Below are 26,244 nucleotides of genomic sequence, written 5' to 3' on the forward strand. Positions count from 1 at the left end.
TTTGTTTCCATTGTGGTCGTGTTTATTCAATTAATTAATAAAGTGGAAATGCGTGGCCAGGGACTTGCGTCCATCTAAGTTTATTTCCTGTCAGCTATACTGTTGTGCACATCAAACGTAACAACAAAGGAATTATTAAACTTAGACTCACGTAGAATATGTTTTTTGTAAGAAAAGTGTGAAAAGGCTACTGTATATATGAAAAACATCAACCAAGGTGAAAAGAAAACGGTACTCTAAATTCTGTAACAAAATAGAATGCTCATGTTCTTTATTCTGTAACAAAATGTAACATTTGTTTTGGCCTTCATCAGAGCAAGTTGAGATTTTGATGCTCATTGAAATTCAGTCAAACAAAACAGACATAGACTACCAGACTGAAGGAATGAAGCCTATGATCTAAATAGGCCATTCTTGAAATAATTATGCTAATATTTCTTGGAATTAGGCTACATTAAAAAATACATAGGCCTGCCGCCTACTCTGTATTTTGTAATGGGCTAGCCTTTATGTTGTAATATTTGTAATTTGTTTGCATGGACCTCTGTGGCATATGATTATGATTTGATTGATATGTAGCCTAATGTATTGTAATGTAATGTATATTTCTTATTTTGTCATCTATATTTATATTTAAAATAGCATGTCTAATTTTCCAGATATAAATTTTATATTGTGTGTGTGTGTGTGTGTGTGTGTGTGTGTGTGTGTGTGTGTGTGTGTGTGTGTGTGTGTGTGTGTGTGTGTGTGTGTGTGTGTGTGTGTGTGTGTGTGTGTGTGTGTGTGTGTGTGTGTGTGTGTGTGTGTGTGTGCGTGCGTGCGTGCGTGCTTGAAGTGGGGTTCCTTTTTTTCTGCATGCCGCATGCATATTAAAATTAATATTTAACTTTTTGTTATATATAAATATATACATCTTATCTACACTGACACAGGATCTAATTTCTAAAAATGACGTTCAACGTGCAGTGATCCTGATGCGCCAGTTGGACAGCAGAGGGCTGACTAGTACTTTCCAAAATGGCGAACCGTGACAAGGGTAAGTTACAAACTAATAACAACGTTGTGTTTGAGCTATTTATTACGAGCATATGTCTGAATCGAAAATGTAAACATACATGTTTGTGCAATTAGCTTTCGTCTGAGTATCCTTTATAAGTCTACACCACGTCGAACCCTGTTCAGCGTACTTAAGTAGTCATGCTATTGTTGAGGCGGACTAACCATAGAGTTGGGACTAACTCGAACAATTTTTCATTATCACTGGCTTTATGACATTGTATGAGATACTGAAAACGACGTAAATGACAATGTTTAAGCTACTGCCACCCCTGGACCGGCTGAATGTCAGTTATGAGTCGACTGGTTCATTGTAGCCGTTAGTGCTGGGCCTTTAATATGACAGTTTTCATCATGGCTCTTTATGTTCCTATTCAGTTCAAGAGATTGAAGAGGAGATTTATGACAAGGTCGTAGATTTGACAGAATATGCCAAACGTCAGCGATGGTGGAACCGCATCTTCGGGAACAACTCCGGACCCATAGCGGAGAAATACAACGTGGGAACACAGTTAGCCCTAGGGGGAGTCAGTGGATGGTAAATAGTCTGTCATTACCTTTTTCAAGGACATAAACAATAAAATGGTCCACTTGCCAGAATGTGAACCAAGTTACCAACCCAGGCATGATGCACCAAAGTTGTATGTTAGAAATGTAATGTTGAGTATGGGTGTGTCCCCTGCACTGCCAGCATGTAGAAACTGCCGGATGCTAACTTGCATAATGTTGAGCAATTTTCATAATTGAGATATGTGATAACGTGACCATGCCATAACAACCTAACCTATAAGAAGAAAAAATTCATCATGCTTTAAGTAGCATGTGACGTGTCAAAATAGGGGTTTTTCATGATGATGAATCCATTCCAAGCATTAGTTTTGCACAAAAAACACTCCTTGGGCCTAAAACGGCCATAGCCGTCAGCACATTTGGGCAAGTGGCTATGGCCGTTTTAGCCTTTTTCACAATGGGGCTCTATGGGCTGGCAAGTAAAAAAAAAGTGGTGACATATTATACTGAACTCTAATGGCTAACTTCCAATTTTAGGTGTGCAGGATATCTGTGTCAGAAGGTTGGAAAGATTGCGGCTACAGCTGTGGGAGGAGGCCTTCTGCTGTTACAGGTATTACTTAATACTTACTGGCACTGCTATACTATGACCCACTATGACTGGGGCTATGAATGAGGTGAATAGAGTTGCAATACCTTCCATTGACATCCCATTGATCCAAATTGCATTTCCGATCTGCTTGTATTAAACAACCAACATTGCAGCTGTAGGGAAAGCTTGAATTATCCTCTTTCTAACTAACTGCAAAGCGCTTGTTTCATAAAAATCCACCGTAGACAATAGACATGTTATTGTCTCCACCAGGCCGAAGGCATGTGGGGAGAGTATGTTTTGCACTCCGTCCGTCCGCGTGTGTGTCCGTGTGTGTGTGTGTCCGTGAACAGCTAATCTCGGCCACCGTTAACCCGGTCGATGCCATATTTTGCACACACACTCCCTGGATGCCAACCATGAACCTCTGCCCCAAACTTTCCAGAACGGCCTGTTATAGCGCCACCAGGAGGCCGCTTTGTGCAAAACAAGTTTTTCAATGCCATATTTTGCACACACACTCCCTGGATGCCAACCATGAACCTCTGCCCCAAACTTTCCAGAACGGCCTGTTATAGCGCCACCAGGAGGCCGCTTTGTGAAAAACACGTTTTTGCACAGTACACCTACAGATTTTGTCCAAACATCACGCAAATTGGTACACAGTCTCTCTAGAGCCATTCAACGAAACGGGTCTTTCAGATTTATCAGACTCCATCCTGATTGGTTAAGATTGGCTTCCAAAGTTCACAGGAGTGCTCAGTTTCAAACAAAATGCTGCAAATCATGAACACATCGCGTGATTTCCGTGAAATTGTGCACCCACATTCCCACTAGGCCGAGGACGAAATGCCACATGAACAATTTCAACTCAGCCTCAAGGTGGCGCTATAACTGGCCGAAAAGTGTTTTTACCTCTAACTGCACGGATCTGTGGATAACCTGGTGGAGACCTGTGCCCGGAAGGGCACTTTTTCTAGTTCCGTGGTGTGCTGCTTCCTTTTTAAGTGTTGGAGTTTGGAAGCACTCGTTTCTTTTAATGGGTCGTGCTGCTGCCTGTTGCATTATGTGCAAATTCAAAACTAGCGCTTCCAAACTCCAACACTTATAAAAATAATTCCTGTCAATTTCTTAACAGGAAGTAGCTCATAACATGTCTACGGTGGGTTTGTATGAAACAAACGCTTTGCCATTTGAAAGAGGATAATTCAAGCTTTCCCTACAGCTGCAATGTTTGAGTTTAACATCGTTTAATACAATATTACAAGAAGATCAGAAATGCAATTTGGATCAATGGGATGTCAATGGAGGGTATTGCAACTCTAGATTCATCCCATTATTTAAAAAAAAATACTGTTGCAAATTGTGGCTATGGCACTGTTTGGCAGTCACAAAAGGGTTTAGGCTACATATATTTCAATAAATCATTTGTTTTGTTTCACTGCTTCCCCTCGCCTCTGTTCCAGATAGCCAATAATACTGGTTATATCGAAGTGGACTGGAAGCGAGTGGAGAAGGATGTCAATAAAGCAAAGAAACAGCTTAAGAAGAATACTAATAAAGCTGTCCCAGAGCTAAACTCTTTTGTTGACAAGGTGAGTCCAGAGATGTCATGCTTATTATGTGCTCTGAATTTAGTCACCCTAAAGGCTCATACATAGTCTGGATTTTCGGTGGTGAGGTGACCACCGAACTACAACATGATGTCACGAGCCACGGTGAAGAGCAAACCACCGCCACCGCCCCAGCCCTTCTCTCTGTTTTTACTCACCGGAGCGGTGGTCACCTCACCACCGAAAATCTAGACTATGAATGAGCCTTAACTCAGACTGGATATTGATAAACCAGTCTGTCAAAAATGTTGACATGATAATGTCAGTCAGCCACTACCCGCAAGCGACTTTGAGGCTATCCAACCTCTTGTTCTAATACCCATTACCCTCCTCCATTGACAGCCCCAGCTCCATTAATCTGAATGTATTAAATGACGATAAACCCACGAATATTTCACCTTTACGACAGCTTGGGATATCCTCTTTATCACTGTCAACACTTAATTTAAACATTTAATCATTTGTTGTGGCATTGCAACTTAGAGGTTTGCGGCAAGTTAGCCACATGCTTTTAACGGCTCCAGTTCTATTCTTTATGGAGACACTGTCTTGCCCCCTCTTCTGCCCTGATAGATTAGTGATAGGGGGAAATGCCTAAAATGTTGACATATTCAGCCTTTCTGTACTAAAGTCATTATCATGTACTCTGAAGTAGTAGATTCAGTAGAACATACATTTTTGCAATGTGCTGTGAGTTATAGCAAAGGCCCCTTTAGTGTATCTCCATCAGTAAAACAACATTTTGAATTCTGCGTACATCCTTGGATAGAGTGAGGATACTCGTTTTCCACCACTATCAATATTGTTTTTGAGACAACTTATTTAAAGGCAATAGGCTCAGTGAATTCAGTCATAATTATTACATAATCGCCTGATCGCAATTATTTGGGATAATCACACTTATTTTGCATGATTGTTAGAATGTTTCCATTCATTTGTATTAAACAGATGGATGAAATGACCAGAAATGTCATATGTCCATCATTATCAGTGCCACTTATTTGAAAAATGTTGATAAATGAATACCAAAATTAAGCAAAAAAATCTCATCACCATGCGATATGTTGTGAGTTTGTAGATGATTATTTTTAGAAATTATAAAATTATTAAGGGTATGGTCATAATCATTCATAATACGTATAATGTAATACATCTGGTGCCGCTCCAATCAAGCAAGCTATGGAAACGTAGTCTTGTGTAGCCAGACAACTACCGGTAGCCTATTCCTCAATCTCCAAATGAGTCTGGAACTCCAGAAAGCTGAGAACAGAAGCTCTCAGATGATCTGTTCGTCATTTCCGTCACATTTAATTGCATTTCTGAAAAGCAGCAAGTTATATTATGCTTTGATTATTTAGAATTCATATGAGGACAAATTTGCGCAACTGTAAAGACGAAAACAGAAGCGGGGCGTCACATCCGCTTTATCCTCTGAACATTTTCAGATGACGGAAGGATTTGAAAATTGTGGGAGGCAACAGTCGGGCTCGCGAAACTTTTGGAAACTGAACAGGAAACGGGTATGCCATCTTTGGGGAAGTGGGATTTCACATGGGATGTACAGATACTATTATTTTTGTTAAAGTACAGTGTCCAAAATACACTAATCCCTTGACCCTCATCACCCACCCACACAGGCACACACACATGCACAAAGCATTTATAAACCCCAGCCTTAAACACATTCACATGATACAGCTTTAATATAGCAACTAATTGATGGCAGAAACACAAAGATTTTATTTTTTCATCATTAGAAATTAATTCAGTCCAAAAGGGGTTAATGACCAACTACTCCATCCTCACAACTCGGACCATATAGTATACATAATACAACAACACTACACAGTACACATACACAGATCTTAACACCACTTAAGATCAGAAAAAAACGTACACTCAGTCACAGAGGATGTTCAAATTTACTAGCAATCGGTTGGCACAGGGTTAATGTACCTGCCCAGTGCCCACCAGAGCGTAGTCTAGGTATTTTTTTTATCCACAGGACCACTAGCTGTCACTTGGCAGAGCGTGTATACGAACACAATTGACCCGTGTTCGGGGGAGGGAAGCCGGGCGAGAAGGGGGATGTTTGTCACTGCATGCATGTGGGTAAAGTTGCGCAGGAGGCAGAGGCGTGCACAGATAGACACTAGGGGGTGCTAGAGCCCCTTTCCCTTTGGACAGCAATGTGCCCTTTTGGAAAAAAAAGAAATTAAATAAAAAAGGTGTACACTGTACAGTATGTGGACAATGGTGACATCTAATATATTATAAAATTAGGCCCCAAAATCTATAAATCTCAGTATCTCACACTATTAAGGCCAGTTCCACGCGCTGCACAAGGTGCCCTTTTTTCACTTGAGCACCTGCCCCTCTAAATGTCTGTGCACGCCACTGGCAGGAGGAGTAGAACAAAGGCTCTATCATTATTGGCAGGTGAGACAGCTGACACAACAGTGATGGGAGGAATTAATTGGCATAACTAAAGTGTGTAGAAATGGGGTTTAATAAATAATTGGCTTCTCTAAATGTAAACAGTTCATATGTTTTTTTTGTCATCTTTATCAGTTGTTTCATTATTGGGAAACAGAGAATCCCCCCCAGTGCTCATTCAGATGAGTGGGTAACATCCAAATGGTTTGAGTGGAGCAGGAATATATCTACTATATTGTACCTATACCTACCTATGCCTTCTTTTCTTTTTCAGTCCACAGAGTTTGTGAAGAAGAACATTATGGTCACCAGTGGGTTCATCGGAGGCTTCCTGCTTGGCCTGGCATCTTAGATGGTCTCAAGTGAAGTGTGAAGAACAAATAAAAATACAATATATTGTGGCTGTTGATTGCAAGCAACCAGTTCATTACCCAGTAGGTGTGTGTGTGTCTACATAAGTGGCACATACTTGTCTACCTTAATACTGATAATGTTAAATGGACTTATTGATAAACCAGAATATCCCTCTAATTCAAATTAGCATCATCGACAAGACCAAGGATCTTCCCATTTTGCTATAACTATGCACTGAAGTGGTATAATAATACAATAACACTCCCACTGTTCAAGAGTCCAGTTTTATGTTTCATTAGGGCAACATCCAAATATATATTTAAAAAAATGCTGCAACCTTTTATATGAAGTTTAAAATGAATAATGGCGTCTATAAGGAAACGTTTGCACTATTATTGCCGGCAGTTAAAAATAATATTACAGTGCTGAGTGCTGGAAACTGTTTGGTATTTGTAAGTACACCTCATACTGTATGTGTGATGGTGTCCATGGGATTCCCTAAGTGTCACTCAGTGTTACATTGCTTAGTGCTGGGTCAAAACAATCATTTTCAGAGTTGAGACTTGAATTGTATTCTAAGTGCTGATAAACAGGGTGTTGGCCTTTAGTAGAGCCAGGTGTGATAAATGCAAGTGATATATATTAGCCTCCAATGCATCTCTTTTCTTCTAAGGAAGGCTTAGCCAAAATTTTATTTTTTAGCAATACGATATTGGTGCTTTAGGTTGTTGTATTTTATATATAACGCTGTTGAACGAATAAAAGTTTTCAATGCAGCTCGTGCATTAATGCATTCATTTCAAACTTGTTTTTATTGCTTACCAAACTGCTATAACATACTCTGATGCTATTGATTATAAATTACATGTATTATATATTAAATTATAATCAGTAATGTAGAAAGGTGCTATGGACCAGAGCTAAGTTTAGGCCTACATTTAAATTCTACAGTAGGTGAAGTTTTTACTTAGTCCTACTGTTTTTAGTTTTTGAAAAGGACTATCATAACATACAAATTCACACATTGATTAGGGACTCATTAGGTTTTGTGTGAGAGGATTCTATAAATATTTAAATATATAGTAGCCTAAGTGATATGATAGATTAGGCCTATATAAATGTATACTTATTTTACTTATCAATGACTTAATTATTGTTTGAAAATTCCTATTTGTTTAGTAAGCCATTTGTTTAACACAGCTCAATGAGTTCGACACGTGAAGATGGACGTTGCTAGGAAACGAACGCAAACAAGGCACGTAGCTTATTTCAAAACTACCCCTACAGCTACAATTGGTGATTGCTACTAGTACTGATATGCCGCTGCCATTTCTCCCTGGGAACTCCCGCAACAAAAATGTAAGTAGTGATAATTTAATGAACCACAGTATCAACTATCAACACTGATTGGGTTGGGTATGAGATTATGAGAGCTGCTACTGTTCTGAACTGTACGAGGTGGGGGTGAGTCCTTGCTGCGATCACGAAAGAGTTACACCGGCCACGACCACAGCAATTAAAGTAACACAGATAATCATTATACACAGATTATTTATTTTGAGTAGGTCTGCACGAGGACTCCAATAATGGAAACAAGCCAATAGGCGGATTCATCCTTTTAGCAGAGTTTATAGCCTATTAGGCTACTGTACTTCCCTATGCTTGTCCATGCAAACTGTTAATTAAGTATTCAATCAATCAAAAACAGACCGTGGCGTGGCCTATTTAAACAAATAATGTATTGTGCGTAACAGGCTAGCCATGTTTGAATAAAATAGAATGTTCATATTGAGATGTCATAGCCTAAAACAAGCCTATTGTATGAGTTGCCTGCCCTGCAATGCATCAAGACAAGACTATGTAAAAAAAAATGTTTGTAGGCTATTTAGGCTACTTGGCTATATCTGAAACTATACTATAAAAGACTATCATTCCTACACTCTGACTCTAGTTGGGGAAGGAGAGATTCCACAAGTCTCAACATTTTGACTACACTAATGGTGTCCCTATGCTGGTGGGGTCTGAGAAGCCAGGCATCGGAGGAGAGTTGTTAGTTGGCCAGAAGATCCTACCAAAGTATTCCATCTACCCACAAGCAGAGGGTAACGCTCTCCCGTCATGGGTTGCCTTTGACAAGCAGGTGAACTCTTAATTACTCATCAGAAATGTATTTCCCATGCTGATTTTGATCATATTTATGACTTTGATAATATTGCCGACATTGAAGTCAATTAACACAAGATGACAACATTGATATTTCAGTCAATAGTGTTTTATTTAATCAAACACATCCTATGACCCTTTTGGTCTGGACCATTGGGCTACCATAACCACATAGACCCTAACGTCCCAATTGTGAGCTTATAGATCGTGGGAGAGTCCGGTATACAGTTTTAAGTGGTTAACAATAAAGCTGTTGGTGGCCCAGGCCGTAGCGTAACGGTCTGGGCACCGGACTGGTGATCCAGTCGCGGTGTGCCGCGGGTTCGACTCCCGAACCCGACACGGCCTTTACCGCATGTCATCCCCCCATCTCTCCCGTTTCCTGTCAGCCTACTGTCTGTCCCTTAAAAAATCAATAAAAGGCGTAAGCCGCAAAAAAATATCTTTTAAAAAAAATAAAAAATAAAGCTGTTGGTTATATGTTTCATTTTACTCTGGCTGGATTCCTTTAATTGTCTCATGCCCAGCCACCCTTGTCCATTGTAGGTTCTGTGTTTTGAAGCGCACTTCCAGGAGGCTGTGCTTCAGAAACGAGAGGAGACGTACCGAATCAGGAAGTGTAAAATCTACTTCTACCTGGAGGATGACACCATACAGGTGGTGGAATCAGAGTACAAAAACAGTGGCATTCCTCAAGGTTAATATTGGGCTATTCTATCTCACCCGCTGTATGGCTGAAGTCTTCTATACATATAAAATGTTCGCGTGCTTAAAGCTGAATTTCACCACTTCTGTATACCCACTTTCTGTTGCTTTACTTCCAAGCTGATGAAAAGTGCCAAATTGAGGATACCATGCACTGGACAGTATATATTCTCCAGAGATATGCTTGCTAACAACTGTGCTCTTGATCCCTGTGACAGGAACATTTATTCGTCGCCACCGCATTCCAATGCCACCCCCGCACGACAACATGTTCTACAATGTGCACCATTTCAACATTAACCAACAGATGGTGCTGTACTCGCGCACCTTCACCATAACCGACTGTGACCCTTTCACCAGGAACTTTCTCGCCAAGCTGGGGGTACGCCTAAATGCCCCTGCCTCAGTACCCCCAGACCCGTACAGCAGCCTACGAGAACAGGTATAGGCAGAGAGGGAGAGAAAGTGAGACCCTTAGTAGGGGCACATGGTGCACTTCCAACGATTCTGTGCATACGTTTTCATTCTGTGTGTGTCTCTCCACCCAGATGCGGGAGAGTATGAAGCCACTGAGGCCGTACCAGAGGCAGGACACATTGAGGCAGTTCCTAGAGAATGATCGCAACGTCCTGTGCTTCTACTGCTTCTGGGATGACACCGAGAGCATGTTCGGGGACCCACGCGAGCTCACGCTGCACTACTTCCTGGGGGATGACACCATAGAGATACGAGAGGTTATCCACCCAAACTCGGGCCGAGACGCCACTGCCAAGTTCCTGCACCGTAGCAAATTGCCCAAGGTGAGCTTGGAGGTGATCGCACACCCCTACCTTTTTTGATGAATTGAACAAGATGGACCCTCTTGTAAACAAGTGAAATGCTTTATTGGGTCGTCCACTCACAGTTAACAGTCTTTGTATTGAGTTGTGCTTGCATTGTAGGCCTACTGTAATTCTGCAAACTGTTAGTAAATATTTCAATCAATCAATCAAAAACCTTAAACCCCCTACCACATGGTGGTCTGTCCCTTCTTAAGAAATCTCACTGGAAGTGACAGCAGTAAAAACTGATGACAAAAGGAAATGGAGGCATTTCATTCTTTAAAGCAGGATTAGCTTTTTTTGACGTTGATATTTCAGATATTAGAGGCTGGGTGTTGCGAGTCCCTTTAATTATCTTCCTCCCATATCCCTGCTTTCATCTGAGCTCTCATCCACTCTGACATGGGCTGCTGAAGCATCCCTCCTCCCTCCAGCCTTTTGGCTTCACCATTCAGTTAATGTCCAGAGCACATCTTGAAATACAGCCAGGCCTCAATCATCCATCTTGTCATTTTTTTTGGTACGTGTGTGTGTGCGCGTGTGTGCTTGCATGTCCGCACGCATGCCTTTTATTAAATGTCAGCCCAAAAGGTTGAGCTGGTTGTTCCATCCAATGGGAAAGCGTCACATCCCCACAAACAAATTAAATTTGTCCTTCAAGACAAACCACTGCTATAATTTGTCTTTATCTGTCTTTCTCCCCCCCCCCTCCCTGTATTTCTTCCCGAAAGTGTCATCTCAGGCTACATTGGTAGCGTATGAATGAATGAAATTGTGCATGCCTTTATCGCGTTCAGTTATTGTGTGTATATTATTACCTTGTATCATGTGTGATCTTTATGTAACCAATTGTTTCTCAGCGTGTTTGTTATCTCTCTCGGCAGCATGCTCCCACCACCACCATGCGGCAGCCAGGGGAGATCACAGACCGCACGGTGCTCAATGTGTTTGGCCCCATGGGTCAGGGAGGACGCTACATTCTGGACAACCGCAAAGTATGTCCCCGTTGTGCAGAGGAACAGATCAAAGATTAGCACTTTATTAAAAACTTTATTAGAATTACATTGTCACGTTTCACCGTGCTATACCTACGGTACCACTCAAGTGTGTGTGTGTGTGTGTGTGTGTGTGTGTGTGTGTGTGTCTCTCTCTCTCTCTCTCTCTGTCCTGCAGATAGGAGCTGTTCCTGAGGAATTTTACGAGGACTGTGATCTGACTCTGGGAGGGGTGGTGCATGTGTGGGGCAGGAAAGTTGTCATTTGTGACTGTGACAATTTCACCAAAGAATACTACCGCACCAAATATGGCATAGGTAAGCCAGGTATCTCATACAGATAGTGCTGCGTATCTCATAGATAGAGATGATCTAGTATATATATATATATACATAGAGATATCAGGTATCTCATAGAGATAGTGCTGCATGACACATCTCTACTCTTTAGTGTTTTATCATTGAATTATAGAGCATCGGAGATGTCATATTGTACCGGCCTGAGCCTTTGGTGACAACATAGTTATTTCATGGCATGAACATTCCGGTTCAACTTTTAAATAAGAATCACTTTGAAAAAGTAGAGGTCCACCACCTTGCATTTATTCTTCAGCAATAGTGCTACTGCAAATATTGTACTTTTTTCTTTCATTGAACTGAGACATCGATGCTCATGTAAATACACTGCCATAGTGGTACTGGTACCTGGAATTGTTGTAATTTTAATATTAGCAAATGTATTTACTCTACTGGGCATTTAAGTACCACACAGGCTGACACAGCTTTGCTTTGCATAATTATATTTATTTATAATATATATTATTTTTAAATAGTTGATTGTATTATATACATATGACCACTTGGGGGCAGTAAGAGTATTCAGTAAAAGACCCTGCAAACTTTGAAACGACAGTCCTGCTATTAGTTTGTAGCTGTACAGTTAGTTTATCAGGATGCTTTATAGTTATTATAAAATGTATATATGTCATTCTTATTTCTCTAATCCTTGGCTGACGTTAACATACGGTATTTCTGAAGTGTTTGAACCTGGATTGGTTGGGGTTTGCCGGAGTGTGTAATGTTTTCATAACCATGACCAACAGTTGCAAAATCACGCTAAAGATGCAGAATGCATCTCAGCCAGTGTCGTTACACTCAGCAGCCCAACGATATGCTTTGGTCGCTTCAGTCCCCCCCCCCCCCCCCCCCACCCTATACGAGCTCTTAATTAACAGGCCCTGCCTTCATTGATGTATATACTGCCTATACAGCCACGTCCTGTCTTCGGCCTTGACGTCTGCATGACACCAGACACCACATCACCCCCACCACCACAGGTCTCTACTCCCATACCTCTAGGGCTGTATAGTCACGGGGGCCACGTAGAGGCACGCGGCCTCCCCAGCAACAGTAACCCAAGCTGGGCCCTGCCTGTGTCTGCCACCCTGGGACAGGCAGGTTGCAGGGCTCGTTGCATTAGTCACAGCAGTGATCCAAGGCGGAGCCCCCCAACTGACAGGCCACTGTGATGGAGGACCCTGTCTGCCTCTCGGTTGGTCAGAGGTCAGCACAGGGTAAACTGTCAAACCAGGCCAGTGTGCTCCTTCACGGATGGATTATACCTTGCTCCCCTCTCACATCCCCTTCTCTGATTCGTTCTTTTTTTCAAATGCTTTATTTTTCATCAAGTCCTTTATCCACATAAATGCACTACCTAATTAAGACTACATCCTCTCTTCTTGTCTCTCAGAGGAGTTCAACCCGGTGCAGTACAAGGCTGCCGCGGTCTGGAAGCCCCCCAGGCCCGTGCCCCCCTACAATGGCTTTGGCTCAGAGGAGGACTCATTGTGTTCCTGCCAGGGCCTGCTGCCTAGGCCCCCGCAGAAAGACTTCCACAAGCTCATGGAGAAAGACAGGTTGGATGGAGTTTCCACTAAACAAAAACAGTTCACTCACTGAAATGCCAAAGTGTGTGTGTGTGTGTGTGTGTGTGTGTGTGTGTACACACGTACTAACCCCCACCCTGGTGTATATGTGTACCTCCCCAGACATGGCCTTGAGAGTAATGTGCTACGTTTCCTCGCTAAAATGGCAACCACTGACCCCGTTGACAGAGATAGGGTGTTCATCATCTCCTTCTACCTCTGCGATGACACCATCGCCGTGTTCGAGCCCGCACAGAAGAACTCAGGTGGGGTTGTTTGCTCGTTTAAGAGCACAGACGTCCCAGGACTTACAGGGCTTTATAAGGGATATTTTAAATGTATGATCAAAAACATTAGCGCTGCCAGACGCGATTTGGCCTTCCAAATTTCCACTGTAATTAGATAAAAAGTTAGCCTGTTATCAATCAACCTTTCATTTGTCAGGAATTGAGAGCAGCTTATTTTCCAGCTGATATTTGATATTTTTTATCAGTTATCAAAGCTTGGCTTCACCATCGTCATGGAACGTTTTCTTGCCAGGGGAGTAAATGTTAGCTGTCAGTTAGGTACAAAGGCAATACCTAGATTGTATTTCTTGTAGCCTGTGAGGCATATTTATGTAAGGAAGACTTGCCCTTAACCACTTGAACCCCAGCATCCAAATTCTGGGTGGAACATTAGGCAAAAATAGCAGATCTACATGCAGGCTCACCGCGTGACGATTGCGAGTAGTTGGATGTAGATGCATGAAACCATTATCCTCAATGGCTGACATGTCCTTAAAACTGTTGGAGTTGCATTGCTGCGGTTTGGGCCTTAGCTGTCACTTAGTGTAGCGGACCCAGCTGGCCATGAAAAGGTTGAAGACTGAACTGATGATTTTGAGGTTTCTTTATTAAATCAACGTAGAACTAAAATAAAATAAAAACATAATATGCATCATAAATCGGACAATAATCAATGAACGACATATATAAGCACGAGCTGTTCACTTAAACCATATTTACATAACCAATAAAATCCATACAGTGCAGATATCAAACTCAGTATGAAAACAATAAACCTCAAAGAATGTAACACAAGACCATCGGACCATAATAAACAAAAGATTTTCACCTTGTCCCCTTTCCAGCTGGGTGCTAATTGTTGAGTCAGTGTGTCCATGGTTTGTTTTCCGATTCTCCTTTATGTTTGTACGTTCCATTGCCTTTACTTTGGCTCCTTTCCATCCATAGTCAACAAATGTTTGTGCTTGTGTCTCTGATGCTCAACCATGGAGGACTGTTTTAAACCAGTCTCCACCTCCACAGCTGAGCTACCTGGGTTCCAATCACCAATTATCCTTAACTAGACCCATGTCAAATTAAAGGGCCAGCATGTCAACGCTTCCTGAATATCACAATAAAAAGGTAGACTGCGGGTCCGCTACACTTTGTGAACTTTTGAGAAAGTGTACCATCCAAATTTAATTTAATTTAATTTAATTTAATTTAATTTAATGCAAAACATGTATGTACGGTACATATGTATAAAACATCACATAATTATTATTATGTAATGAATTACAGTCAATGCTTCTAACGTCACCATTTATGTAATCAGTGCTTCAGCTTTTTCCACAAGTTATAAAATGACTCCCACCTGTCAGTGATGCCTCTGATCACATCGTCTCATCAGGTATTTTCAGGTGGGATGCCAATTTTAGCTTTATCAGGAGAGTATTCATCAGCTTAAATTTTAGTGTTCTAATTTTGTATGTTATGCTCACTGTACAGTATGTTATGCAACACAACATATTTTTTTATTTATGTCCTAAATGGACAGAGTATGAGTATGTGATGGCTACAGTTCTTCCTCCATTTTGTGATAAATATAATCTAAAGTCAAAATGATCTTTACAGAGAACATCAGATGAACGTATCTACCCCCCAATTGGCCATTGCCAAATTGTTGTTATGTCACTGCTTATTTGCATAAAGATGCACCCTGCCAAGTCGCCAAGATCTCTATATCAGCCATGACTTCCCCCTCTCCCCAGGCCCTCATTTAACAAAGTGATGTAGACCAAAAAAATCATTCCATCATGACTTTGGCTTTTGATGCCAAAGCTCATGTTCTATTCTATTCTATATTTTCTTATTGGATGTGTCGGGCTTTTACGATGGTTTGTACAGTCCATTGATAAATCAGGGCCAAGTTGACTTGTCTTCCAGTAATCTTGGTATTGCTGCCGGCTTGTCACCCAAGCTTTACCTCGACATCTCCTTCATTCTTCCTTCTTTCATCTCTCCTGCCAATCAATCAGGTGTGCTTGGAGGTAAGTTCCTGGAGCGTAGTCGGGTGAAGAAGCCAGGTCAGGAGCTGTTCAAGAGCGAGATGTCTGAGTATCTCTCAGCCCAGGACATGTACGTGGGGGCGACACTCAACCTCAACAACCACCTCTTCCAGGTGGTGGATGCAGATGAATATGCCTTCAACTACATGGAGCAGCATGCAGAGGAGGTGGGAGAGAACACACTAGAGGACACGGTCTATGTCTGTCCATTTCAAAAACTCACTCTAAAATGTATAATAATTTTACAGGTGACTTAATTGTGTTTGCATGCTGCCAGTGCATAAACAGTCTGTCCTTCTCACAATAGGTAGAATGTTGATGTATATAAAAACAAAACCCATTGAAACAGCTTGGTACAGTAGACCAGTGGTTCCCAAACCTTTCAGCCCCTGACCCAAAACAGAAATTGGATATTCGACCAGGACCCAAACTAGTGAAAATAGCAGATCTACGAGCTGTCGCTGTTGCTTTGTCACTGTTGCGACAAAGATTTTGTTATTATTTCATGAAAGGTTTTGCTTTTTTGGGAATGTTTTTTTAAATTGTTTTAAAATAATAATACCGGTAATTAACCAAATGTAGGAAAACAAAAACCAAGGGGACCCACAAATGGGTCCCGACTCATATGCACTAGTAGACATACAGTATGCACTGAGGTTAGGTGCCTTCTCAGTGGCACTTCATCAGGTGTGACACCACTAAAGTGCCACCTTTTCTCATGGTTCGGTCTATGGTGTATAATGTGACTGAGGTGTGAAGCATAATTATTTGTATATGTGTCTCTCTCTGTGTGTAGTTCCCCAGGGCCAACATCGGCACAATCCTAAGTAAACTGCACTCCATCTCGGAGGATAAGCAGACAGAAATCAGGCAGTTCCTGTCTCTCAGTGACCCCAACAACACTGGTATCATCCCATATGAGCCCTTTAGGTATGTACTGTATGTTACTGAAACCTATGCGGGAAAATTCATGATGTATTTTCCATCTAAATGCACTTATTCAATTATTATGGCTTATGCATTAAAGGACTAATTTAAGCATATATACAAAATCAAAGAACCAAAATATAGACTGCACAACCTCATCATGACAGCTTGTGAGCTTGTAGATCAGCTACTTTTGGTGAATGTTCCCCCAGAATAGGTGGTGGTGCAAGTGTTTAAGAAGAATTATTATATTATATTATTTTCTTTTTGTAAAAGTGAATTACCCATTTCACCCACTATTGAACCCATGCCATGACCCACGGTTCACCAGTCTGGCCACTGTCTGGGCAACAACCCCCTTCCCCAAATGTAGCTGAGGAATATAGGGAGCTATGGCCAAATATCACAATGCTACAATAATATTATGCTTACAATATTAAGAATTCTGTTTCTTATGGCGATTTCATTGAAGTTTTAAGCTAAGAGTAGTGGTAAAATGTAGACTATGTTTTTGGGGTAGTTAATCATTCAGTCTATCCACTATTGAGAATATTTTCTCTCTTTAATTACAGCAGCAGTATTTATTTTAGAAGCTTAAGTCCTTGTATCGGTAAATCTGCAATAGATTAAAGATACTGAGATATACAGAAGGGGGCAGCAATGCAACTATTCAGGATGCCATAATACCCCGCGAAGAAGAAGGATCAGTAAATCTGTGTTCTACCGAATGGGTCTAGTGAGAAAGGGCCAGGCTGTGCATTTAGCCAGGCTTGATGATCCTGGCTCGCCAAATCCGCCCATTCTAAGCCTCGCTTGGCTTTAGTGGAACGGAATACCAGGCTGTACAGACCAGGATTTAACAAGCCTGGTTTTGGCTTAAATCCTGGATTAGTTAATAATACAAGTTTAGTGAAATAGGCCCCCTGGTGACATCAGCAATCTCCATATATGGGCATAAAAGGGACAAGAAGTGACATATACAGAGTTGTCTAGAGCCGGATCCGACCGCTATGCCTATACAGTATATGATCATGTGTATATATATGGGAGCGACTCATTTGTAGTAGGATGTGAGCGATGATATCGAATGAGACATGGGCAATAATATCTTTGTGTGTTCATCACTTTGCCTGTGTGTGTGTGTGTGTGTGTGTGTGTGTGTGTGTGTGTGTGTGTGTGTGTGTGTGTGTGTGTGTTTGTGCATGAAAGGGGCCTGCTGGTTGGCATGGAGTGTGCTCTATCGGAGCATGAGGTGATGATGCTAGGCCGCTGTTTCTCGGTACGAGAGCAGCCCGAGGTGGACGTGGGCTCCATGCTCGCGGTGGCGCAGGACTACCTCAAGAAGAAGCACTTTGAGAAGTTCCCTGACATGGCCAGAGCCTTCATCCAGGAGGACAGACAAAGGTATATAGGTGGTTGTAAACTCACAAGCAAATACACACGATAGGATAAAGAAGATTCAGGTTCATACTGGCAATCAGCAACGTCGAGCAACAGCAACAACACATGCACACACCATCAGGTGCTCACACACACACACACATGCACAAATGTCCCACTCCCACACATGCACACACAGACAGATAATGTCACAGTCAGCCATCAATCGTGCGTCCAGCGGCCCCATATCTCAGAAGAGCGATTTGTTCCAGCAGTGTGAAAGTGGAGCATTGGAACCAGATGATCCCACAAAGACCTGTATGGCGTGTAGTTCTGCAGGCCAGGTTCTGCACGCACGCACGCAAGCACACACACACACACACACACACACACACACACACACACACACACACACACACACACACACACACACACACACACAATTTATCTTTCTTTCTTTCTGTCTTTAATTCTTTCTTTCTTTTATTATCTCTCTTTCTCACACCCCAATCATTCACTTTCACATACCCTCCTTCACCACCACTGCACACATTCACACACAGTCACACACACACATGTGCACGCACGCACGCACACACGCACACACACACACGCACACAGTTGAGCTGGGGGGGATTAAGAGGGACTTGGGTAAATGGATGGTTCACGGTGCAAGGGGGTCAAGCAGCATGGCGTGTTTATCTGGCCGCGTGTAGACAAGTTTGCTGGAGCTTTTCGGCAGCGGTCTCCTCTCTCCCTCCCCGTAGTGAAGATGGCATGACAAAGAATGAGCCCCAAACCCATGCACATGACAGTGGAAAACTGTTGTGATCTTATTATCCAATTCCGTTGTGTCTCCGTCTCTCACTTTGTTGTTTTGGTTCATGTTTTGTCTCTTTTTTGTCTCCGTTTGTCTCGACTTGTTTTAATCCCTTTTTGAGCTAGCCCCTCCTATATACAGATTTAATGTATATTTTTAGTTCAATGTTTGTTTTAAAAACGCCATTGACAATGAAGGGAAGATTCACGTCATCTTGTCCCTAACACAAACATTAAATGCCATTAACAATAAAGAGAATTTAATGTTTGTTTTGACACCGTTTGGTTTGCATCACCATTACATCAACTAATCAACATGAGTTTTAGACTTTAATATATTAGCACCCCTCACTTCACACAGGTGTGATTTTATTTCCCTTTGTGAACAGAGGAAGTGCCTCTGTGAACGATTTCCTTTGCTGTATGGTTTTATCGTGTTCTTTTTCTTTCTTCAAAGCAATTATTCACATATATTTTCCCCCCACACCCACATGGCAGCAGAAACACTAAACAAAATCTTCAAAGAATCATCAGGATATGTCCATAAATACAAAAAAAAAAAAAACCCACTCTACAGCTGACTACTCCAATTAACCACTAAACATCCAAAGCCCCTTCAATGTCTCTTTCTTTTTTTATTTTATTTTATTTTTTATCCCACGATTTTGTAACCCATTTTTCACCCCTGTGTCAATCAATGTCTCAGTTTATTGCTTTGCATTCTACTATTGTGCAAATAAACCGAGCTAAACTAAATCCTTACGTTTGAAAGTGCCGTAGGCAAAGTGATAGACCGCTAATTGTATTTCAGACATGTGGCAGTGGTGATTTCTTTATAAGTGTTTCATGATAAATGCTTTTTATGTGATGTATTCCCATGCTTTTTTGTTCTTGCTTAATGTAAATCGCTCTGGATTAAGAGCGTCTGCTAAATGCCTAAATTGTAAATTGTAATTAACACGTTATTTATTGTTTTCAACACATGATGATCACAGACGAAGACAAAACCACAACACAAAAGCCACAAATCAAAACCAAAATGGGCAAAGAAAACAAACAAATTAAATCAAATCAAATCAAAACAAAAATGTCTGCATGGGGTCCCTGGTGGCTTTGCATATGGTCTGTTCACTAACACTAACATATGCTCCTTGTGAGGACCCTTGTTCGAATCTGACCCTGTCTCGTTCCGCATGTCTCTCCTCACTCTGCCCTTGGGTTCCTGTCTCTCTACACTGACTGATCAAAATAAATCATAAAATACAAAAAAAAAGAAAAAGAAAAGCCTTCAGAAAACAAAAATATTTCTCTGTCAGCAATACCCAAAAACAAAAATATTTCTCTGTCAGCAATACCCAATGTCCATCCTTATCCCTCCACACAGTCCACATATCGCACGGCATGTCAGTCCTTCAAGGCTTATTAAAATACACATTTTTTTGTGGGGCCTCACTTGAAGCCTGGGTATACTGACTGACTCGTGGTTCTCTTCAGTCTTTCCCCTGATGTTGAATACCTTTCTCCCATCTCTCCCTGTGTCTCCAGGACTGGCCGTTTGTCCAACAAGGACACCAGAACCATCTGTAAAGCTTTCCAGCTCCCTCTGCCCAATGACCTGCTCAGAGCCCTGCTTGAGAAGTAAGAGAACATCATTGTGCGTGCGTGCGTGCGTGCGTGCGTGCGTGCGTGCGTGTGCATGTCATGCATGTGTATATTCTTGCAGATATTATTTATACATTGTGAGATGGAGGGTGACTGATTTAAGCAGTCACACCTGGCCTTGGCCTTGGCCTTGGCACTGTAAAATAATATTATTTTACACAGGAGAGGCGATCTCTCCACTGTCCGGACAGAGGCTATCTCCTGAGTGTTTGTGGAGATGACTGATTTATCCTGTTGTGCCTTGATCAAGTCCATGATGCACAACAGGTGCGCAGCCACACCCAGCTCTGAGTCCAGTTCTAGTTTGACTCAGGCCAGGTGTGACTGCTTAAATCAGTCACCCTCCATCTCACATACATACAGTATGAAAATATATTCAATAATTATATACAGGCTCTTAGTTTATTTCGGTCATAAAAAAGGTTCTTCAGCGCACGGATAAAGTACCTGTCCACCGGCATGGAGTCTGATCTGGAAATAAGACATCTCTGCATATAACAGGGCCCTTGGGTGTTCGATTCCAATACGGTGCATCAGGCGCAAAACACAACTGGCCGTGTTTGGGGGAGGGTTCCAAGCAGGGTGGGGGAGGGCGATCTTTGTCTCACCTCTCAGCGCAGGGTGTTGGACAGGGGGTGCGCCTCCTACTGGCATGAGCCAGTATAGGTACAATAGCATTGGCTGAGAGAAAGCAGAACGAGATCATACAAAGATCATACAAACGTCTCAAGGTGTCAACAATACCGAGGGGGGGGGGGGGGGGGGTAAAAAATGTCTGGCCTTCTTTGGCCCTTGGTCGTGGAATGATCTACAGTCCAGACTAAAATTGGCTTTGAAAGTTCCCTTGAGAAGTTTCAAAAGGATCATCTTTGATGTACAGTCCAACACCTGCACATGTGTGGATATGTACTAGCCTATGTTCATGCCTATATATTTATTATATCGGCTCAGATCGTGTAGATTGTGTATATGGTGTATTTTGCCCTGCTACTAAAAAGTAGGACAGGTGACTTGTTGTATTTATGCATAGGTACTTTAAGGTGTATTATGGATGTTCTATTTGCTGGTTCAAAATGTAACATTGACGATGTGGTATTGAAGTGTAATTTTTATTTCTGCCTCTTGGCCAGTTCCCACTTGTAAAAGAGACGCAGTCTCAATGTGATTGTACTGGTTAAATAAAGGTTAAATAAAAAATAAATATCACTGAGAAAACAGCCAGCACACAATAAAAGTCCTTTTCACAGTTAATTTTCCTCTCCATGGACGGTTGCATGTGAAATGGACATGTATTGTGTGCTGGCTGTTTTCGCAGTTTTACAATAGCATATGGCAACACAGGAAATGTACTGTATCGTGTTCACTCACGGTTGTAACAAAATGAGGAAACACAGGCACAATGGAAGGTAAAAGAAAAGTAACTATTGAGGTATAAATTAAAATGATACACAAATAAACAGAATTGAAAGATCAGTCAATGTAGGTGAATATCATGCACTATAGTCCGTGGTTGAAATCTTATAAGGTGTGAACTGAAAGGACAGAAATACAACGCATGGCAGAGAGTAAACTTTATTTGAATAAATACATTCCCTTTACAATCCACGAGGAACTGAGCCCAGCAAATGAAATGCTAGTCCTGCTGGGATTTCCTGACGCTGTGGGGAGGGAGTTGGCTGATAACACTGTACTGTAGGTGCTGCTGCTGGCTGCCAACCTCGCCATATTACACAGCCATTCTGTTAACCCTTAGTGTTTTCCGCTCTGCATTTTTATTCCTTTGAATTAAAAGTTTGATTTATTGAAAGGATAGCCCCTTGAGATATATCTTCTCATTTATAAAGGGGCCTTACAGACACAAATGACAACAAACAACAAACATAAAACGCAGTATTTCATAGAAAAACACAAAATACTGAACACTACACACACATAGATACAGCTTGAGCTGGATAATAAATCAATTGAAGCAGTTTGCCTTTTAAGTCAGATCAGCTCCATGTAGATACAGATACTCTTCTTGGAAGGGGGCCTGTAAACCAGCAATTACTGTACATAGCATGACTAAACTAAAACCCTTCATTATGACAAATAGGCCTACATAAACTCCTTTACATGGTTGCAGCTTCCCAGCTGTCACTGTTTGAGGAAAACATTTGACTCTCCAGACCTTTCTTTTTTTCTTTTTTTGTATTTGTCTGTCTTCATCTATTCTTTGTATTCTCATGATGTGTTTTGCCGTACAATTTGGCACATCTCATTGGACATGGTTGTCATTTAAAGGACAACTTTAGTTTTTTTGGATTGTTTTAGATTGTTATTAGAGAAAGTAAAAGATGAGTGTTAATTTTCTTTCATTTGCTGCTTTCTTTCGTTTTTGCGATTTTAGCAGTTTTTGACAGGGGCGGGGGCATTCGAGCATGGGGCTAAATATGTATTTTTTTTACAAAATATTATGGTGATTTATTATTTTTATTATTTACTATAGTCCTAATAAACCCCAAGAAATTACATCTGGCCACAAAAGATCACAGGATCTATTGAATGTGACAAACTGACATATTGAGCCTATACACACAGTATAAGCCTTCCCCCAGTAGGCTACCTTCACATTCAGTAGATCCTGTGATCTGCTGTGGCCAGATGTAATTTCCTGGGGTTTATTAGGACTTTAGTAAATAATACAAAAATAAATCGCCATAAAATTTGGTAAAAAAATACATATTTAGCCCCATGCTCGAATTCCCCCGCCCCCCTGTCAAAAAGAGCTGAAATCCCTAAAACGAAAGAAAGCAGCAAATGAAAAAAAAATGTACACTCATCTTTTACTTTCTCTAATAACAACCTAAAACATGAACCTTGGTTGAAAAAAACTAAAGTTGTCCTTTAATGATTGCTATTTGACTGCAATCACCTGTTTGGCCAATATATGGCAAAACATTTTAGCACTCCCTCAACCTGGAATGAGTTTTCACGCACTTTAAAAATCAACTCTTTGATTCAATGGGGCCATTTAGAAACCTGCTCATTAATGTTAAATTGTTATAGTTTTAATTAAGGTGTCTTATTGTTTTGTTGTTTTATACTCTTTTTTTTTAAATTCTGTTTATTGATAAGCACACTCATTTATACAGTTGTACAGAACTGGGAGGAGAGTGAACATAAACATTTACAGCATTATTGTACCTTGAAAATGTTTTTATACTTGTGCCTTTTGTAATCTTTTGTAAAGCATGAGGGCCCTGCCCTCAATGTATTCGAGATGTATTACAATGTATTTAGAAATATCCGAGAAAATGAAGGTTGAATGAATGAATAAATGTCATGGGAATACTATACGAATAATGTTTACAGTATGTTCGGTGTGTAATCTGGATACATATTTGCTGTACAGGTACACAGATGGAGAAGAGATTGGCTACCACGCCTTCTTGGCTGGCATCAATTGGAGGGAGAATCCTGCTCCCCCGGTCCTGCCTGATGAAATCCTGAAGGTGAGAAAGTCAGAGACTAAAATGGAGAGCGACGTACTCTCATGCACGACATTTTTGAATAGCCATAGAACTGAAGTACCAGCTCAGTGGCCTTGTGGTTAGAGTGTCCGCCCTGAGACTGGGAGGTCGGGGTTCAATCCCCGGCCGGGTCATACCAAAGACTGTCAAAATGAGACCCAGTGCCTCCCTGCTTGACACTCAGCATCAAGGGTTGGATTGGGGGTAAGTCCCTGCGACATACTAGCGTCATGTCCAGGGGGTGTACTTGTACATCAAGCTGCCTCACGCTACAGAAACAGGAGATAGGCTCCTGCCCTATGGGCCTCATGGCTCGGCAAGGCTACTTATAGAACTGAAGTAATGTTAGAGAGAAAATTTAAAAAACTAAAGTTGACAGTGAAATAAGCTGAAAGCATGACTTGATAGTGTGTATAGGTGGGAACTGAACATTGCTGAAATATAATTGAAAACCCATGGCCATAAGGGTGAGCTGATTTCTTTCAAGAGTGAACCATCAGTTGAATAGACAAGTGAAGCAATTTAATGGTCACTTTGGTCAGGGAAAATGACCTGAGACAAGACGGGCAGGAGAAAACAGAACAAGAGTCCCTCTGATCTCCTCTCCCAGGTCTGTGTGTTTACTATGTAACGCTGATTTAGCGTGCCATGAGCTAAACAGAAACAGGTGACCGGGACACACACGATGCAGAGATGGCAAATGCGGGAGAGAGGCATTGGCACAAGATGAGGGAATGTGTGTGTGTGTGTGTGTGTGTGTGCAGGGCTCAAAGTTCTCAGTCCTGGGGACGGATTTCAGTCCTGAGCATTTCATACTGGGTCAACCGTCATTTAATGAGATCAGTGCAGATTTGCATGCACCACACTTCTTTCTCAGCTCTCTAAATGTTCTTATTTCCTCACTGGTTTCCAGCTGCTCTCTCCCTCTCACGGTCCTATGCCCAAACCAATGCGTCGGTCTGCCATCAACTACTCTGGCTTCCTCAACGATATCCGTGGAAATACAGAAGAACAGTGAAAGCACATGCAGCACTGACATACAGTACATATCCCAAACTGTGTTGGTTTGATTGGCCCGCTCTAATTCCTATAAACACATTGTTCTCCTCTCTTGTTGTTCATTCCAGACTGTTTTCTGTGTTTTATTTTCAGTTCATGAAATTCATAAATACCTCAACTACAGTGTTAAACAGTGTTAAACCCTAACTACACGTGTGAATTGTTATCTCAAGTTACGGAGAACTATGTTGTTGTTTATCTCTTCAAATATGTAAATACCCCAATATTGTGGCGTCGAGTTTCATTATCTTTTGACAAACCATTATGAATGCTTTGTCGAACGACCAATAAAAAGGTGAGCCATGAAATTCACAATTCTAGACCTCTGTTCACCTTTTATTATTCATCTCTACGTCAACAGTGGTTTCTCAACTTTGGTCATGCAAACAAACCCATACTATATAATCATACTATAATTCTAACAATGTCTGAGTGTGTGTCTGTGTGTGTGTGTGTGTCTGTGTGTGTGTGTGTCAGAAACACTGCCGTAGCTCCTTACTGCCTGCACCAATCACTCCCACTTTTCACACAGGCATTGACCATATGAATATGGAGGGCGTAACGAAGCCCTTCTTTCGATTTCACACATTAATGATTATTAATGAATTTATTAGTCAATTACAAACGCACCCGGGCGCAGTACCCCCCACGGCAATTTATTCTAATAGTTGTTTTTGCAATTTACGAGCTGCGTTGGCTTCCCGCGCTTGCGCGTCTTACTTGTTACATGGAGATAGAAGGTAGGTAGGGCGTAGGGGCTACTACAGGGGCTATGTGAGTAGTAGTAGTAAGTGTAAAATGGAAGCATTATAAATACATAGTGGCCAACATTTGTGAGTTGTTCTTCCCATGGCATATCCAGGACCATGTGTGCAGTAGTGTACACGTCCGTATACGAGTGTTCTTTCCTGTTGTGTTGTGTGAGAGAGAGAGTCTGGGTATACTAGAGTGTACAAACTGTACATCCATCCAGACTCATAATAATAATAAACAGTGAAAGCTGTGTGTTCCTCTGCGTGTCTCCAAGGTCAACGTGGGCTGGAGCGGTGACGAGGCCAATAAGGGACCTGCTGTGAAGAACGTCAACTTCTCCATTTTGCTGGAGGACACGTTCAGCCGTCGTCCCCCCAACAACGTCACTGACCCCCCACAGTAGCCTTCAGCACCGTCAACCATCTCGACAGAGAGCTATACGCAGAGGGGAGGTGAATGTCACGCTGACTCTTCAAAACACAACCCCGCCGCTCCCACGCCACGCCACGTCGCCACCCACACACTCACTCACACGAACAATATTTATCCTAAATTAAAGAACACGTGGTTGCATTGGAAAGGCGACGTCTGTGTTTTGATTTCGGTTCCGCCCCTGGAAATTTGTGTA

At 41.6% G+C, this 26,244-nt stretch overlaps 2 protein-coding genes across 3 annotated transcripts; both read left to right on the forward strand.

Annotated features, from left to right (window-relative positions):
* The first annotated feature begins 945 nt into the window (after nucleotides 1–945).
* Nucleotides 946–7,358, forward strand: fundc1 (FUN14 domain containing 1). 2 transcript variants are annotated; one of them, XM_083777560.1, is made up of 6 exons: nucleotides 946–1,036; nucleotides 1,435–1,594; nucleotides 2,104–2,179; nucleotides 3,625–3,753; nucleotides 5,217–5,291; nucleotides 6,482–7,358. In XM_083777560.1, the coding sequence occupies exons 1-6, from the start codon at nucleotides 1,018–1,020 to the stop codon at nucleotides 6,557–6,559; spliced, it is 537 nt and encodes a 178-aa protein (XP_083633686.1). In that variant the 5' UTR covers nucleotides 946–1,017; the 3' UTR covers nucleotides 6,560–7,358. The 2 variants fall into 2 exon arrangements, with proteins under 2 accessions (XP_083633686.1, XP_083633687.1); XM_083777561.1 differs by lacking the exon at nucleotides 5,217–5,291 and having other exon boundaries at nucleotides 947–1,036.
* Nucleotides 7,359–7,878: 520 nt separating this feature from the next.
* On the forward strand, nucleotides 7,879–26,019 carry efhc2 (EF-hand domain (C-terminal) containing 2; the record flags this gene model as incomplete). The annotated part of the gene is made up of 15 exons (XM_083776796.1): nucleotides 7,879–7,920; nucleotides 8,513–8,701; nucleotides 9,271–9,421; nucleotides 9,648–9,871; nucleotides 9,978–10,229; nucleotides 11,135–11,245; nucleotides 11,424–11,562; nucleotides 12,995–13,160; nucleotides 13,293–13,435; nucleotides 15,475–15,671; nucleotides 16,301–16,434; nucleotides 17,641–17,835; nucleotides 20,176–20,268; nucleotides 23,687–23,786; nucleotides 25,891–26,019. 15 exons carry the CDS (start codon nucleotides 7,879–7,881, stop codon nucleotides 26,017–26,019), a joined length of 2,265 nt encoding a protein of 754 aa, XP_083632922.1.
* Between the last annotated feature and the right edge of the window lie 225 nt (nucleotides 26,020–26,244).

Source organism: Protomyctophum parallelum (genome assembly GCF_964188405.1).
Source record: "Protomyctophum parallelum genome assembly, chromosome: 11".
Lineage (NCBI taxonomy): Eukaryota > Metazoa > Chordata > Actinopteri > Myctophiformes > Myctophidae > Protomyctophum > Protomyctophum parallelum.